Genomic DNA, 19,114 nt, shown 5'->3' with positions numbered 1-19,114 from the left:
CTGCTGAAGTAAATGAATTACCCTTTGAAAGCTCAATGACTTTTAATAGCCAACACAGAAACAACCCACAAAACACACATGAATTGGAAACTGAATATAAATATACATTTTGGAAATAAAAAAAAAGAAGTTCAATTCCATTTATATTACATCAGTTACTTTTTTTAAACATGAAAGAATGACTAGTCCTTCTCAAAGTGCTTTAAACTGCTTTACACATGCATTCATTTGCTAATACTATAACAACTAGGTGCAGTAAATGTGGAGAAGGTACAGAATAATCTCTTTTGTAAGTATGCATTTAGCCTTTTGCTAATAATTCTGAGTATTTCAAGATACTAAGTAAACACATTGGTGCACAACAGACATTTCTTTGGATATCTGAAAGTAAAACACTGAGTACCTATAACAATGCCACTCCTCAAAATGTGCAAGAATTTTGATGCCTTGGACTAAGGTGAAAGAAAAAAGAAAATCAGCGTAGGACAGGAATATTCAACCCACAGCTCCATTATATGAAACCTACCATAACTATTCATGAGGTCTGCTGGTCTCTTCCCCAACAGAGCTCTAGAAGAGCTCTTGTGGTTTGGATCAACTTTTGTGCTGCAGGAGTTCACTGTTGCCTTGCTCACAGGGAATTCTCAAATATAAATGTACTTGGGCATGTACTAAGCTATGCAAAGAGCAAGTCCAAGAATCAAGCCTACTGCTAATACCCTACTGAGTCTATCCACATACATTCCATGAATCTAATACTTCACAATATGTCAGTTTACTCTGTACTGAATCATTACATTGGCTTGTTAAGATGACAGAGGTCAGTAACCACAAAACAAATTAACTGAAAAGGTGAGCACCAGTGTTTAGGAGTAAGTTTAACTGCGTATTAGTGGGGAGGATTTGCTTGTACACAAAGTAACGAGTTACAAAAACCTGTCTCTTAGTTAATTAACTGCAAAGTAATAAACCATGAACTAATTTGAAATACTTTTTTCTTGCTGATTTTCTGACCATTGACCATTGGTCAGGCCTACAGTGTAGGGTAATCCTTTTTTTCTAGTTGCCAAGGCAACAGAGTTGGTTTAAGAGCATATGGGGAAGAGATTAATTTTACTTTAACATCTCACATGATTGAAGTTTTGTAATGAGAAATAAAGTTCTGTTCTTTTAAAGACCATACTGTTCTTGAAATATGAGATTCATTTTGTAGCTGGCTTACTCAAAAATATTAGAACACTCTGCCAATGTAGCACCCAGGCATCACCTGTAGGCATTTTAACCTTGGGTTTAATGGCACCTGCAGCTGCATGAAAATGCTACCTCACAGAGATCTGTGTGACTTCAGTGAAATTAGAAAGTGCATTCATGTTATTATCAAGAGACAGCTTCTGCAACTGTTTTTGATGTTTGAGTAAGATAACAAGGTCAGATTTGTATGTACAAAATAGGGCAAGTGTGTAGATGGGCAGATCTAAATAATCCAAATATCTCTGCAGGTCCAGTTTAGAATTTGTTTTTAAAACACCAAACCGAACAACTTCAAGTCACTATTGCCAGAGGTCAAGATTTTAACTTCTGTGCAGAATACAGCTTGAAAAAGAAAGGTCTCTATGATGGGAAACAGCCCCTAAAACCTGATCTTACCACAGTTGGGGTTTTTGGTGGTGGTGTTATTTTTCCCTTCCCCCAATAGTGCACCTGATTCAGGTAGCTGCACTACTATTTAGAAAATGGCTGGACTGTACATATCTTAGCAACAACTGTTGAAGACATGCCAATAACCTGAGGCTTTAAACATCTTTTACCAACTGTTTGGTATCAGCAAATGTCTTCCTGTAATTTACAGTCTCAAAGTCTTCCAAAAGAAGTGACTGGAAGTTTGAAATGCAAACCATTTTCTATTTTTTGCAAGCTCGTGTTTGGATTCACGAGAAGGAATACATGCTACACAGTGTTAACTGCTTTCCAGGGTGATTTGCATAAATCAAAACGGGGTGTGCAGCCCAGGAGTAGACTGACACAAGTAACATGCCAAAGCATAAATTATAATTAAAACAATTTCATAATAATTTCAGCCAAGCAGCATGTTCACAATGAAAAGCCTTGAAACAGGTATCCACACTTCTCTCTTGAACTAACTTAGAAGAAAGTTCTTTTGAAGAAAGAAAGGGGATTGAAAGATACAGTGACAATGTATCAAGGTGACACAATTAGCATAAAAGAAAACAAAGGCAGACTTTCAGCCAATTGGTCTTTTCTTGTCCCCTGTTTTTTCCCACTAAATAATAAAAATCAATTACTACTTTACTGTTGTGTTTTAAGCCTAGCCAGTAACTCAATGTCCTAAACCCAGGATATTTACTCACAATATTTGACACCCACTTGTTCATTAATCTTTTAATCTCATAGCCAGTAACTAATTTGTCTTTCAAGCTTTTTTTTGGACTGTCTGAAATTAAACTGTATTCTTACATACAGATTATACAGCATGAAGCAGCCAATACCTTCATGTAACTGAAGAGTCCATGGAAAACTTTCCCCATCCGTACTTGACATTTTTTGCTAAAAAAGATCTAAAATAGCTAAGGGGAAATATGATTTTTCAAAAGAAAATCTGTGCAATGACTGTAAAAACTACACTTATATTTACATCTCCTTGTTAAATAGAGTCATCATGGCACTGTTAGCATTTAACATAATGTCTGTTTTATTTATTCATCACTAAAATTAACATATTCCTCCATATTAAGAGTTCACTGGGAACTGCTGATGCTATAAAATTGTGCTTTTTGTCAGTTTAGAAATTGAAGGGTTTTGTATTCTGAGTTTGCAGTCTTTTTTTTTTTCCCCACCTAAGAGTGGTATTTTTTCCACAAATGACCCAAATCAAAATGCCTCTGAAATCCATATACATTGACATTAGAGAAGCCTCTTAACAGTAAAAACCAAACCAGACCAAGACAAAAAGAGAACATGAACCCAAAAAGGCAAGAAAAAGCCTCAATGCACTTAGCATTGTATTGCTTGACTGTGGATGTTGAACGTCATTACCCTGACTCTCCTTCTTGCCTAATGACCAGCTACTGCCAAGTACTCAATTCTGCATAGATAAGATTACAGGAATTTGGCAACTGGATTATATGCAGAAGGTTGGCTGCTCTTTTTCAGTGCACAGGAAAAATTAGAGAAAAAAGAACACATGGATAACAGATTTTTTCACCTGGGAGCCTGTAAGACGCCTGAACAACATTCAACAGCTATGGGCTAAACACTGACAAAATATGGGTGTCTCAGTATGTGTCCCTGTTCTAACATGAGGTTCTATTGCTGCTGATGTCTTTCTGTGGTTTGTACTGATCCAAAACCAGAGAGATTTACCGTAACAGCTTAACTTATTTTGAAGAGTTTTCTACTGAAAGCCAGTAAAATATATATAAGCAGGGTGGCATGCCTCAATTATACTGTACTTCTTGTTGGAATTGCCATAAGCTGCATCTTCTAGACAGCTTTCTAGGTCTTCAAAGCAATTATTACGTAACATGCTGATAGCTGTCAAACCTGGCAATTTACAGATTTAGTATCTCCCAACCTGATTCACCTGACAGAATGAAGTGAAGCTTCTTAATATCTTAAAGACAAATGGGACACTTTCCAGGCAATGTCTTGTTTGTGGCTATGTAACACCTGAAAATAGGGAACTCATTAATAGCATTCACTGAAGATGTGAAGTGATGCCGAATAGTTTATGCATCCTACAATGAAGCACCCCATACACTGGTAGCTTCATCTAGTTTCTATTCTTGATAACAAAGCATGTTAGTCATAAAAACAGTATATGCAAGTGGTACTATCCCACACTACTAATGTATATCTATTTATTTAAATTAAACTTGTTTAAAAGCAAGCAATACCTAAAAATACACACAGTATGGTTATGCTAAAATGATTTCCAATTACAGCTCTTCAAGAGAAATCAAATGTTTCAAAATTCATTTGCTGCTTCTATTTGCTGATGATTATAATAAACCCTTTGTGAATTTTTTCAAAACAACCACACTGTTAGTAGCAATAGCACCTTTTTTAACATAAAGTAATCGTACAACTGCCTTCTTATATACTTTGACTTTTTAGGAAGACACTTTGTGTTAAACTTCTATACACTTGTAGCTAAAACCAAGAAAGTGTGGTGAAGGATTTACAAACTAAGGCAATACAGACTGTAAAAGAAAGGAAGTATTATTAAAACATATGGTAAAGAAGTATAAAGATAAGTAAGCCTCAAGATAAAAAAAGTCTGCAAACCAGGATTTGTGCTCTTTCAGACAAGCTTTCTAACCCCTAGAGCACATAAGCTTCCATTTGCCTTCTCTCCTTCTGTCCCATAGCTTTTGTGTTTCCATCTTTCAGTGTCATCAGGAAGAAAGAAAATGCGTCTGCACAGACTTTCAAATTGCTGGTTAGAGGCTACAGAGCAGGCTTTAAATCCTCTCCAGCTAAGAATTTACACAGACCCTTTTCTTATGGTGAATGTTCTGATCAACAGGTTACAAAATAAAACAAACTTCTGCTATGGATACAGCAGTTAGCTGAACATAGTAATTAGGAATGTAATGACTTAGACATCTGAAATTGCAGTGAACATAGAAAATATCAGATTCAAAACATAAAATCTGAAAACTTCTCTCTATAGGTAAGCATGATTTATAATAATGAAAACTGTCCCTTCCTAAAAATTCTGTGACCTCATATTAAGAAAACCCATTTTATCTTTAAAAAAGAAAAAGCTGTCCAGTGTAAATTAACTTTCTATTTTGTTACACATCTTAAGTCACCAAGCCATTAAGCTAATACATATTTAATACATCTTTCATTATTGTATTTTAAGCTAAATAATCAGTTGTGTTCTGCAAAACACTGACTGTTTCAGCCTGCAGTCAATACTGAAGAAGTCAGAACTTGGATATAGGCAATGGAAAAAAACCTACAGAATTTTTTTTCTTATAACATCAGCTACAAACACATAAAGTCATTCTTCTTACTGAATGCCTATAATTGCTGAACCAAATTTAGGATTTTCATCTTTATCTTTCCCACTAAGGAAAAGTTCAGTTTTCAGTGAGGTACGCTGGACATACTCAGATGAAGGCTGTAGTTATTGCCATGTTTCCCTGCGAAAGCAAAACAGCGAAAGAACTTGCTGTGCAAAAGGCAAAGCTTATTTCCAAGTTTCTCCAACCTTATGAAGTAAACTGAGGACAATCATAAGCCTCCCACCTCCTGCTACAAGCACGAGGTGTTCTTCTTTGGCCTTCAATTTCATGCATATTTAAAACACAAAATACCAACTATAGAAAGATGTTTTTCGTTCTAAGACCAGAGCAAACAGGTGGTAGTGTATGCCTACAGCATTACAGAAATAGATACAACCACGTAAACTGGAGGAGCAAAGACAGTTCTCTAAGTAAACAAGAAACAGGTATGAACCACATTATAGAACTTCTTAGCATGTAGTTTTTCAGTTTATCTAGTTAAAAAAAAATAACTATCTTGCACACATTTGCAGCTGACCCCTCCACCCTTTCTGCACTTTTTAATCCATGCTCCAGAACTGTATGCTGCAAAGGTACTACTGCAGCACCATAAAGTAAAATTATTTCCTTATTTCATAACAAATTGATAATATTAATCAATAATATATTCTATTCCTTATCACTATTTTTCATGTTTACAGCACTCCAAAGCTCTTTGACTTCCAAGTTACTTCCGCTGGTGCAAATCTACCAGGGGTGTGTGCATTTCCTGTTTTCATCTGATTCACTCTCCACAGGAACAATGCAGTTTTGCAACTAATTTGAACAAACTGAAGACCAATCTTAAGCAACTCCATAGCCACAGGGAAAAACAAATCGTCTTGCTCACCCTAGTGTCTCTCCAAAAAAGGTTCCTCACCATCCACAACTATGTGGCTCGAAGTGTTTACAAAGGAATTCAGGCCAGGGCTTGAGGGGAGGAGAGCAGGACCACACATTTTAGCAGTAACTGCAGTAAGATTTACTTAAATCAGCTCTGAAAAAATCAGGGCTAGTCTCGATGGTTTAAAAATGAAGTTTTATAAAATGAAGTCTTTGAGAGCAATACCAAGTTACAGTATAACTGCCTCCATGCTCAAGTCAGTCCTCATCCCCATGTATTATCAGTCCTCACTTATCATCCACGCTGTTGTGCTGATACACCTTAATAAAAGCAGTGATCTGGCTTTTTAAGAAAAATATCAAACCCAAACCAGCAACCTCTTCCCATCTTTTTACTATTGCAGTATTAAGCTGTAGTTTCACTGTGGGGGTAGGAATGAGCAATGGAAAACAGGAATGCTTTAGGTTGCTATTTCTGTTGTGGACCTCTTGTGAAACGACAGCTTACTTAAACCTAGGGTCCTACTAGAGCTATTAATACTGTGCATTAAATATGGTAATGTGCTTCACTTATTCATACTTTTGTTTCACTATTTTTGGAATTTTCCTAGCTTTCAAGAGGCATGATATATGATCTGTTAATTACACAGACAGGTAGGGCAATGTTTGATCTGATTTGGCCATCTAACATAATTCTATGATATAGAAACCACTATTACTTAGAATACTCTGGGGATGCATTTGGGACTTTTGGGGGTTTTATTTTGTTACACAAATATATTACTATATGCTTAAACAGAAAAAGTAGAACATGAAAACATCACAATTGTTTTGATGCTGTATCACATATAAAACCCCATTAACTTTTAGTTTCAAAAAAACCCATTAAACAAACGTGTGTTTAAAGTATTCTAAACTGTCTAGGATGTTCTGACATTCTTTAAACAAAACACAGGACACACCTTGAAGGTGCATTTGTAAACAAATATGAATTTTATTTCAAATTATAATAAGCTTACCTGTGAGCTGGAATTCTACGATCACCAGCAACTAACACCACATCACACAACTGTTTGTGTCTAAGATAATTCTCCATCTTTTTAAAAGTCTGTTCAGCGTGGTTGAGAGCCTGGAAAAATTCATCTGAGTTACAGGGCTCCATAGCTTGACAAGATGATAAGGTATGGCTGCTGTTGGAGGTTCTGCTGAAAACAATAACAGAAATCTTAGTTTACACAATACTGAGGTACATTTATTCTGTCATTATGTACATGATTTAATATACATTCTCTAGCTATTTTATTCCTCTTCATTTTCATACTTTCTTTCTTCAAACGTAATCTAAACCCTTGTGAAACAGGTACAATCATTCAATACTGTACTCTTCGAATAACAGACACAGAAAGATCAGTCCAGTGATGGTATCTATAGCATTGTCAGGTGGTTAAGAAAGAACAGACATCTACCAAGATCCTGCAAACTAAAAAAGGAACAGAAGGATGCAATAAGGAATCAAACATCTCACTGCCACATGTTGAAGTCTTACTTCACATGTATGTTAAAGTCTTGTTTCACACTTAGGCTAAAGTGGCTAGAACAAAACTCAGCATATATGGTGCTAGTAAGAGTGTGTGGGCATGCAGCGGGAGGAAAAAGAAATAATCAAGAAACACATCAATATACCACCACTCCTACTTCATGAAGCCTCGCGTCTGAAATGAGACCCCACACAGTTAGAAGCCAACACAGGAAAAACAAGGGTGGATGGGAAATAAAATTATTCTAATCCATTCCCACAGCACCTTGGGAGAAAAGAGGAACAGAGAAAATGCAAAAGGAATGCAGAGGTCTAGGACATAAAGAAAATGAACCCTAATTATGTACGCTGTAGGAAGCACCTCTTCTTGCTCACAATTCTTTAACTCGTTACTACTTACTTTTCCACAATGCAGGCACATTTTTCACAATGCCATGAACTCAGGCAGCACACTCAGGGCTAAATCTACCAAGAGACTTAGCTCAGTCCTCAGTCTAAGACACTAATTTCAAGACAGCTCCTCAAAAACAAAGTCTGAATTTTCAGCAGAAAATGTTCTGTACCGAATTTAAACCTGTATCTAGTGAGGGATCAGAAATGAGCCTACTTCCCAGGGAGGACTTCATCTTGCATGTGCGCTCTGAAGTTGTGGTCAGCCATTTATTTAAGCTGTGTCAATTTCTTCTCAGCCCCTGTGAGTCACTGGCTCTGCTCCACCACTGGCTCTCTGACAAACTGTAACAAGTATTCTTTGTGGCCATTTTGGAGAGCAAATCAATGAACTCATATATGTGAAAAATGTAACCATGTAACCCACATAACCAGAAAAAAACATTACATTGGCAAAACTGGATGGCATTCTCACAGTCAATGAGCAACAAGTACTCTGAGAAAGCAACTCTTAAACCACCAGGCCTGCAAAAGAAAAAGAAGTGGAAAGAACTGGTCAACAAGAAAATGCTTAGGGAGTTTGTGTTTCCTATCACAATTTATCACATCCTCAATTGTGTTGGCAAAGGTTGGGGTTTTGGGTATTGTTGGAGTTTTTTTTGGTTGAACCATATTTTAACCCAGATTCCTCAAATTAACCCTATTCTTAATGATAAAAAGAATTGTACATGGTATGAGGGATTGATTTACATCACAATCTCACCAAGGGCTGTGCACCTAGAGCTGAAGTAGCAACAAACTAGCAGGCAGAAGGAAAAACCTGAGCCCACAGTTGGCTGGACTGCACCCTCACTAGAGCCACTGCCAGAGACTGCACACGTGTGCGTTCTGCACAGAACTCAGCAGCAGTCACCAGTCTTGCTCAGGAAGGAAAAATAAGTGCAGCGGTGTCTATCTTCCACTACTCACCATAAAGCACTTACTCAGGACATAGGAAAGAGTTAGTTCTCCTCACCTGAAGAGGTCCAACCTATATACCTGTCCTCCAGTCATTAACTTGCAAACCATTTTCCACAAGGAAGGAAAAAGGAAAGCAAGATGAAGCTTCAATGGCCCATAAAAAGAACAGGGATGAGTCCAATAGTTGAGATACTTGCAGAAAAGGGAAGATAGAGCTTCAAAGCCTATTTATACCTATTACAAACTGTTTTACAGATCTGTTTCACAGTTCCATTTATCAACAGCCATGACAGCTCTGGAGAATACACAGCAAGGAAAGAACAGAGAAAGAGGAGGACCTGCTTTTCTCTCTCCCAGTAGTAGTACTGAAATGGCTTCCAAAATTCTTGGCCTACATCCCTTACACTCAGAGAGCAAAAACCTGGGTATCTAGCACTGACCTAAGAAATCCCATGCCCTAAGAAAACAGCCAGCCATGAGGTCCTGCAGCACTGAATATCAAGGCAGCTCTGTTCCTTCTGGATTTGCCTCTCAACTCAAATTTAAGTGTAGTATGAATTTCCCCTATACACTGGCTAGAGGGGAACCTCACACATACTACTAAGAGAATTACATTAAAGATTGAGGCTCTCAGCACACAAGATAAATGTATCAAACAACTCTTTCTGCAGATTCCTTTAAGGGAGTATTTTAAACACATTCAGTGGAAATATTGTTAAGAATATCTTAGAATGTTAGTTGGTAGGGTTTCCTTTCTGCAGCCTGAAACTTCAGTCACACTTCTCTTAAATCCTTCTTTTCTTTCCCTATTTATGTCAAAAAGATCCCATCTAACACTGACCAATTTTTATTAAGTATGGTACAATTTCAGGTTGATTGTAAAAATAAAGAATAAAGTTACCCTAAGGACAAGGTCTTTTCCATGCTAGCCATACATTTTACTACCCTGGTGATTCATATAGTAAAGATGCTAGCTTTCTTCAACTGCTCTAGTTAAAAATTTATGTAAGAGTATGCCTTTTGAAACCAAAATTATAAGCCATGATGTAAAACCATTAATTTCTAAAGGATTTTATTTCCTGAAGTAGAATGTTTGGAATAAAGAGCTCTGCTTAACCTAACAGTTCATTGCAGAGCAATGAAACAATTAACTGGGCTAGTAAAGTGGCCAGAAATGAGTTTCAAAAGTTAAAGCACTTATGATGACAACCATTAGAGAGCTGAATAGACACCTCTCTTCCTGCTGTTGTTTCAGAGTTCATTGTAGCTTAAAGCCATAGCACAGTTTTCAATATAAAAATAAATGAAACTACAACATATACAAGCCTTCCTTCCTCCCACTTTTACTAAACTTACACTCGCAAGAGAGGCACCAGTGTTCTTCCAGTTTTACTGGGGAGAAACACAATCTGTTCCTATTAACAGGATTTGTTATTTTACTTATTTTAAAGCATTGACATTCAATCTAAAGGAGGAGTTACAATGGTTATTTTACAACAGTTACTTATTAGCTAACAACCTATGAATTCCAGTAAGTATTAACTTGGCTATAACAAAGGTTGCAAATCTTTTTTCAAGAATTTTATGCACTTAAAATTATTTTTAGGATGGCATCGTCTAGGATAAATGTTTTTCAAATAAAAATGAAGCCATGAAGACTGCATTATGAGTAAGAAAAAAATCAAATACACATTTCAAGCTTATTCATTTTGGAACAACAAGAGAGGAACAAAATCCAAAATTTTAAATTCATTCTATTTTTTTTTAAATAAATGTAAAATTGTCTAAAAAAGTCCTCTGAAAATTCTGTGTAAAATCACTTGTATTTAACACTGTTCTACTGTCACAATCAGTTCACCTAATTCAGCTGTAGCTTCACCTGTATTTCTATAAAAGGTCAACTTCTCCACAAGATAATTTGAAAGCCTATAAATGTGCAAAAATGTATTTTTACTGCATGATAAGAGTGATGCAGTTAGATCAAGGCTATGTAATACAGATGGTGGCCTTCTATACAAACACCACTTTGTCTTTTCTAACCTCTTGCAGCAAGTAAAAGCTTATTTCCTTTCATTAAAAAGCCAGATTTTGTTTGACAGAAGCAACATAGAATGGTTTGGGTTGGAAGGGACCTTAAAGACCAACCTCCCTGTCAAGAGTCAGAGACACCTTTCACTAGACCAGACTAGATATGCTGAAGTGCAGCTGGTTACTAGAGCTTCGACTGGACAAATCAGACAGGCAGCGTTACAATGGCATTTCTGTATGTGCAAGATTTTGATGAAGAAAATACCCCAAATATACTGCTACTGTGTCTACTCAAGTGACTGGTTCACAGTATCAACAAATGATGTCTGTTTTTCAAAAGACTGGTATGCTCTGTCTCTTTTTCCCCACTCCATCTACCAGAAGTCCAGCTCTTCTCCTTTCTCCTTAGTTCCTTAAGGCATTGTCTCACTAAAAAGGGACAGCAAATAAAGTGACCAACAGAAAGCTGTGCTTTGCAGCCAGCTCTGCAGCAGAGCTTTTGCTCTTTCTCAGCAAAGGCAATGAGCTGGGGTTTTCTCCATTAACTTGGCTGCCACTTGCAAAGAGTGATGTTATCTTTGAGACTTCTGCATACCCTCGCAAAAAGATGAAAGCAATCCATGGGTTTTAAAGCTACCAGGGAAATGGCAAATGTGATGCGGAACATAACTGCATAACACCCCCACGGCAGGGGGGGTGGAAGTAGATGATCTTAAGGTTCTTTCCAACCCTACCTATTCTATGATTCTATGAAACATGGTACCTTTTAGTTTGGTTTCTAAAGCAAATGCTCTATCTACACTGTTGAAATCTGCAGGCAGCACTACACACCAACCCAAATGGCCTTCACAGATGCACTGAAAACAGTGCAAAATAGGAACTGAGCAAGAATAACTTATGCATAGAACTGACTTAAATTCTGTTTTGCATATGTTTCTCTAACAAACTGAGTGTGCATGAAAGCATTAGAAGTAGCAAACACTAGAAAAACTGTAGACATGGGAAAAAAACTCCAAACACATAGTTTTCTCCTCACTACCATGGCTCCACTGAACACCACTTTGTTTCTCAGAAAATAAAGTAACTGACATCAACATTTTAAATCTGAATGCATACATAAAAAATATTACCTTTGTAAATATGACAAGTAACCAGAAAATCAATAAAGCAATTTAGACATCTCTACATATACAGATATTAAAAAAGTATCCCAAAATTTCAGTAAAGAAAAATAGCAAAAGTACTGTTTTTTTTCACTAATTCACACCTCAGAAAGGTTCAAATTAATAAAAGCAATCTAGATGTAAGTGATGAATATGATTAAGGGTGTGCAGGAGAACAGGTGCAACCGCCTTGTGTTTAGAGAAGACAAAAGAAAGAGAAATAAGGCATATATATCCATGACATGATATCCAGTGATAGGACAAGGGGCAATGGGTGTAAACTGGAGCACAGGAGGTTCCATGTTAACATCAGGAAGAACTTCTTTACTGTAAGAGTGACAGAGCACTGGAACAGGTTGCCCAGGGGGGTTGTGGAGTCTCCTGCGTTGGAGATATTCAAGGCCTGCCTGGACAAGTTCCTGTGTGATGTACTCTAGGTTACCCTGCTCTTGCAGGGGGTTGGACTGGATGATCTTTTGAGGTCCCTTCCAACCCTCGGGATTCTGTGATTCTGTGAAGGCATAGTACCCTTCATCCACCTGCTCCCATTCGTGTAATGCAAACCCAAGAAATGAAAGAAAAAGCCAATGAAATCAAAAGCCAACATTTGACTGATCAAATCAAAACTCTGCAATCATAAATGAAGCATATGGAATTTACTCCAGTGAATCACCAGTAAGCTGTAAATTTCACTATTATTCAATACCAGTAAAAGCATTTGTTCTTTTATTAGAACAGACAAACCTCCAGTACCTGGACTTCCTCATTAAAACCAAAAAAGTCCTATGCAGCCAAAAGATAAGCTAATCGTCTGCTCTGAGACAGGACACTGCATTTGCTAGACAGCATAATAAGCCCGAGATCTCAAGGTATTTTTCTTTTCTTTTTTTTTTTTGTTGTTAATAATATAATTAGAAGATCTGTTGCAATTTCAAATCTTTAGGCTAGGGTAGTCAATTGCTTAGGTCATACACATCAGAGAAGACAAAGTGTATCTCCCCTTGAACAAATTACATATCAAGATAAATTGCATATTTACAACTTCCTCGCTACATTAAGATGGTTTCCTGCATTGCAGTTTTTACGTACAATGTTTCAAAATAGTTTAAAATCTATTTTTTTTTAACAATCTGGTTGTTCACACTGTTGTCTTCAAGCTAGTTGATGTTTTATTGCCCACCAAGACCAGAATGAAACTTGCTAAAATAATAATATACCAGCTTCCACAATTCCATATTATATTTTGTAAGGAGTAAAATATTTCCTTCTTCAAAGTTAATAAAACAAGAACCTCAGCTACAGAGAATGAGGTTTGTTGAAAAGAAAGATGCTGAAAGGATTCTTGGAAAAAGTAAGCAAGAGTAAAAATCAGGACACTATTCTAAAGGCTGGGAAGAGTATAAATAAAAGGAGGAAGCCCCAGAAGGTGACAACAGAGACTGCTAAAAATCCAATGTGTATCATAATTCAAGAAAAGGGAAGACAATAGCAAGAGGAAAAAAGTGACTCTGCAGAGACAGAAGAGCACAGTAAGGGTATATATGCATGTGAATTTGAGGGCTGGTGATTTACTCTATGCTAAAAAGAATTATAGCAACTGCCAGAACTACAATCTTGCAGTCAAAAGGCATAGGTTCAAGCAAACACAGATGTATCTGCATTAGCCTTAATCTAACTAGCATGGTAGCAACAGACATGAGAAGCTGGAGCACAGACTCCAGTGTTACCTATGCTAGCCCAAAGACATGTACAGCCTGCTATACAAATACTACCGCATCTTTACTTGTTAATATGAAACAACATAGGCATGTTTCATCACAGCTAGATCTTTAATTAAAGCATTCATGTTCCCTGACTTACTTTTAAGAGATGTCTTGCATTTAGTGCAATGTGTTTGTATACCCATACAAATGTCACCACTAATGAGCATTTTGTCTGGAAAACATCTACTCCAAACAAATAGATAGAATTCCCTGTGACTTTGTAAAGTCCATGCTGAAGCCTGTTCATTACAACATCTACTGTTCAAGCTTACTACATTAAATCTGCCTCATCTATGCTATGGAACTTGTGCTGCACTAACCCTTTTCAAATGTGTACAGACAGCCCAAGCGAAGATGTAACAGGCACCAAGGAAAATTAAAGAATTTTAGCAGCAGCATGGAAGAAAACAAGAGGCTAGATATTTTCCCCTGTAAAACAACTTTTCTTTCAATAACAAAGTTTCTTATTTTCATCAAATTCGTGCCTGTATCTAGCAAAAATGTCCTTTTTACAGTTTTTCAGCTAATCTCAAGTATCATACTACTATCATGCCACTATTAGGGAATCTGTGAACTGTCCTTATTTACAGTTTGCATTATGTTGTGATAGGAGATATACAGAAAATACAGAGCACAACTGGGGGTCCTAAAGAACTTACAGCCTCAGAGGTCAGTGAAACTGAGATGAAAGTAAAAAAGACACAATCAAAGTTTTCTGTGATTGAAAATTGTTGGGAGGGGTAGGGGAGAGGCAGACTTAGGTTGGAATTTACAGTGTACTACTCCAAGGCTGTCCATACAGAGTAGTACTGTAGAGTAGCTACCACATGGTACATTCAGACCTTGTCTTACAATCAATTACAGATATCGTACTAAACTATTCAAGCTTAGGACACAACTGATGAATTCTGAAATACTGTTTGTTATTTAACATTCAAGCATAAATATACATTTTGTATTTGAATAGATTTCCATACTTAAATCTGCAGTAAACGAATTCAAATATTTTAATGCATGCCTGTATGAAATGAACGAGACGCAATATTCTGCACTCTAGGTATGCTCTAGGTATTTTTTAGCCTGATATCCTCTGTGCTTTCAAGGTCTGTGGACTGCTACTAAGACACCCACAAAAAGTCAAGAAAAACAAAGCTGTTGCTAATAGGCTTAAATTTGCCATACCAGAGTCTGTACAGCTGTTGGAAAATGTTAAAGAGTGTGCCAACCCAAAGTGATGACCATTGCCTCAGGAATGCAGGAGAGTTAAACAGCAGAAGTAAAGGAAATCAAGGAGATGAAAACCAGCAAAAGAATTCAAACCTCACCAGCCCAGTAAACAATCATTCAAGCTAATGCTGATTACAAACACCACACAGGAGTATGATGTGAACAGCATTATAGCCAACTAGCTCTGATCCCTGAATCCGGATAATCTGTTTGCATCGACATAGCCTTTGGTGAAAGATCTGGTACTAAGCTTGAAATCTGTGTATCCCTTATGCCACCAAGCTCTATACGAATAAGAGATGAATTCTACAGTGGCTCTCCTCTAAATGAGTCACATAATGATCTAAAGCTTTCATAATGACAAAGACCTGATCAAAATGCTTTTCTACCTGTGTTATTTGATATAGAAAAGAGGACGGATGATTGATACACACAAAACAGTAGAGCTGTTTCTATTGCTTCATGCTTCTAGGGCTTGTAACTGGGTAGAAAGTTAAAAGGAGCGAAGAAGTAAGGCAACTCCTCAGCTTCTACAAGAAGCTTATAAAAAGAATTTTTTTCATACGCACAATTTGTTCCTAGTGGTTGTAACAGGGTTTTCACATGGGGGGAGAAAAGCCCTTTGAAAACTACATAGATGAAAGTAGTTTTATTCCCCCTCTTCCACAGTCCATAAGAAGTTATTTTACACTAATAAAAAACCCTGTTTAATTAACTTCTTAACATCAGAAATATAACAGCTGTCAGGCAGACTTATGCAGTCTGCCCAACAGCTTATCCATTCTTAACAAACGGAGTGAACAAAACATGGTTTAAGTACAGCCCCCCCATGAGATTAGAGATACAGGTAACAATATAAAGTAAGTTTTTACATTACCATTAGTCACATATTAAATTGCATGAACACTGAACTCAAAATTTATCTAAAATATTTAAAGCACGAAACTAACACACTAGAAAGAATTACAAGACAATAAAGGAATTACAAATAACTATATATGCTATATATAATTAAGCACATAATTAAAAAGATACTTCAAATTTACTAAATTCAAATCCTACACTCACTTCCTGTAGTATACAGCTCTGCCTGCAAAAAAACCCCAAACACCACCAATGCTGTAGAGACCTCTCACACCCCCTAATAAGTACCTGCAGTTCTCCAGTTCCATAAAGTAACAAATTAGTTCTGTCATGTGTAAAGTCTCCCACAATTGAGAGCAAATTCATAATTTCAATCTACATATTCCCCTCTTAAAATTACATGCTTTTTCTAAACTGATTGATTGCCTTGCTATGGTGAGAATATCTTATTTGTGGTAAGGTTGTATATAAGAATTTCACAAGTAGACGCTGCTGCAATGGAAAGTAATGTTATGCCTATATCATATATGCTATCCAGTGGCACAACTATTTGAAATTTCATACCTGAATATCACTTAAAATAGTTACTTATAGCTACATAGTTGTTACAGCACGGTAAGACTGCTGTTATGAAGCATCAGTATGCAGGATTTGCTTTCCCTGTAATTCTAGTACTTTTGCCATTCAATGATAAAAGGAAACACACTGTGTTGACTACTAAGGATTTTTACCCTCCCTTCCCTGAATCTTTAAAGGTTATATAAACTAGAAATACTTAGTGTTTATATTATGGACTATTTTGCCCTTACACTAAATGAATTTTCCTCCTAGGGAATGCAAAACACTAAACTGCTGTAACTATATTGATCTGTCCTTAACTGGCTTTATGAAACAGTGTACCCTTTAAAATAGCCATACTTTCTGAAATGTGTATCACTGCAAAGTTATCTTAAACCCAAGAAAGCAAACAATGAATGCACTACATGCATTCTAGTGACAAATGAATGGCTGGCTTCTGCAATAAAAGGAAATAAAAGAATTAAACTGATACTTAACAAGAAAGATCATTCACTTGCCTAATTTACAACTGGTAAACACCATTCATTTAAGAATGAATTTCACAGTTTTATCTTTAGTACTGATATGTAAGAACACTACCAAAACACCTTTATAGACACAGTAAAACCATTTTTTCCTTTTTGAGCTAGGTACACCGTTTAAGACACCTGGACAGATAACTACAATCACTTTAAAGCACAAATCAGTTGGCTTTCAATAGATTAAATATTATGTTCCTTCAGGTTGCATATACACAAGGAAAGTGCAATCTTTGGTTTATAGCCTAAATAATTTTTTAGTTTCATCTCCCTCATCTATAAAAATATGTGGGAGCACCAGATAAGAAACACAAGAAGCTTACATTTTCATAATTTTCACTGGCATAAGACTAACTGTCAGCATAACTAAATAATTAGTGTCACTTCAAAACAATTTAGAAAGAAACCCATAACGTTATCATGTAATGAACATAGCAGCAGGTACTTGGTATACTATTTAGAACACACGTGAGTGCATCCACCTTTGTGCTTTATTTATTCACAATAACTAAAGTTGCCTTTTAAAAAGGTCCTAGTAAACACTCAGAAGCCTGATAATAAATCATTTTCTGTTTCTGACGCCCAGCAGCTGCTAGGTTTCTGATGCATTTTAACCTAGAAAAAGGCAGCTAGTCTACATATGCATGCGACCTGTAAACATGAAATGAAACCACATTTCTCATAATAGGAAAGTAATAATTAACCTGCATGAACTGCTGTCCGATTCATTTTCTTCTTCACTTGCTCTATCATCTGTCTCCTGTCTGTCAAGCCAACGTGCACCTCCACAGTCGTCTGCTGAGAATTCAAATGTAGAGATTTCTGAGGTGGATGCCATTGGCCAAGGAGGTGAATTCTGGAAATCCTGTTGGCTGGACCTTCTGTAACCAACTGATGTTAAAGGAAGGTTACCTGAATCTAAAAACTTTGTGCCACCAGTTGTTACATTTTGTCCTCTATTCCAGAAGTCTCCCTGGTGGTTTTCAATTGCAGAGTTAGGGGCTGACTCCTGATGACCAAACCACCTCCATCTGATTTTTAAAATCTGCTTCACATCAAACTCTTTACGAGAACCAGACATCCTTAGTGAAAGCCAGTGATCGTCTAGGCAACAGGGTAAGAAGCAGCACACATAAAAGATTTGTGCACCCAACCAAGACAAGAGAAACACATGCTCTGCCTGTCTGTGGCAAGCAGATTTTCTACAGGAGGGGCGAAAGCATTGCATTCAGACAAAAAAAAAAGGCTTCTTTAACGGCATATAATTTGAATATCAACAAAAGGCAATAGTGAAAAATCCTCAGATGAAAAGAGGAGGTGAAACAATCACCACAATCAGGAAAAATGCTAATCGGTTTACCCTAAAAGCTCCAAGGCTGTTTCTGTTGCTCTCCTCTGACCATTAGCTTTCAAACCCACAAATAGTATTCATTAAAGCCCTTTCAAGAGCTGAATACCACCCCTTTTCTTAAACCACAAATGACAGAGAAGTAATTCCTGTACTGCATCTTAGAATCACTGCTTCTTATTCTGTTAACTCTTGCTACTCAGAGGGAAAAAACCCCACAAAAAAGCAAATTAAATTCTTCCTGCACTGCAGCAGAATAAATTTACAGGAAAGACTTAAAACCAGTCCAAAGATAACTGATTATGCTGAGGAGAAACTCAACTGTAAATAATTTTTTTCCCATTACAGGACATGCACTAACTTAAAAAGAACAAGAACAGCCTGGAAGGCTCAAGGGACTAGTACTGGGGGTTATAAAGCCTTTCATCTTGATGCGCTTTGATTCAAATCTAGGTCTGCAGTAACTGAAAATTTTATCTTAAACGAGCTAATGGTTTCCATTCACTTATGTATCACTAAAAGTGAAAGCAAGAAAAAGCTAACAGTCATTTTCCAAGACATCAGAAACACCCCCTGCAAAACAGACAACAAAAGATGACTTCTCAAACGGCTTCTTTCTAATCATGCACAATCAGCTGTTCCAGATCAGTATAAATGTACTGTGATGGAACAGTTAAAGAGAGAGATGTATACTTTTGAGACAGAATTCCTTCTAGACAATGTAATGTATTAAAATATCCAACAAAAGTTTTTATTTGAATTAAGAAGAAAAGCCCAAAAGGACAAAAGAGACAATGACCTATTTACATTTCCTATGAAAAC

The 19,114-nt window shown here is 36.8% G+C and overlaps 1 protein-coding gene across 4 annotated transcripts in view; it reads right to left on the bottom strand.

The window, feature by feature from the left end:
* The window catches only part of KLHL5 (kelch like family member 5), a 57,729-nt gene that overhangs the window by 20,575 nt on the left and 18,040 nt on the right, over positions 1-19,114 (bottom strand). The window contains exons 1-2 of one of the 4 annotated variants that reach the window (XM_034064830.1): positions 17,649-18,040; positions 6,935-7,117 (exon numbers count right to left, since the gene is read on the bottom strand). In XM_034064830.1, the coding sequence (XP_033920721.1) occupies positions 6,935-7,117; positions 17,649-18,025 (560 nt within the window). In that variant the 5' untranslated portion in view covers positions 18,026-18,040. Of the gene's footprint in view, positions 1-6,934; positions 7,121-17,648; positions 18,041-19,114 lie in introns of those variants that run through there. The other 3 variants (XM_034064826.1, XM_034064827.1, XM_034064829.1) reach the window with 3 other exon arrangements.

This window comes from Melopsittacus undulatus, chromosome 7 (genome assembly GCF_012275295.1).
Source record: "Melopsittacus undulatus isolate bMelUnd1 chromosome 7, bMelUnd1.mat.Z, whole genome shotgun sequence".
Classification (NCBI taxonomy): Eukaryota; Metazoa; Chordata; class Aves; order Psittaciformes; family Psittaculidae; genus Melopsittacus; species Melopsittacus undulatus.
The sequence above is the reverse complement of the archived record's forward strand: the minus strand, read 5'-3'. Positions and strand labels throughout refer to the sequence as shown.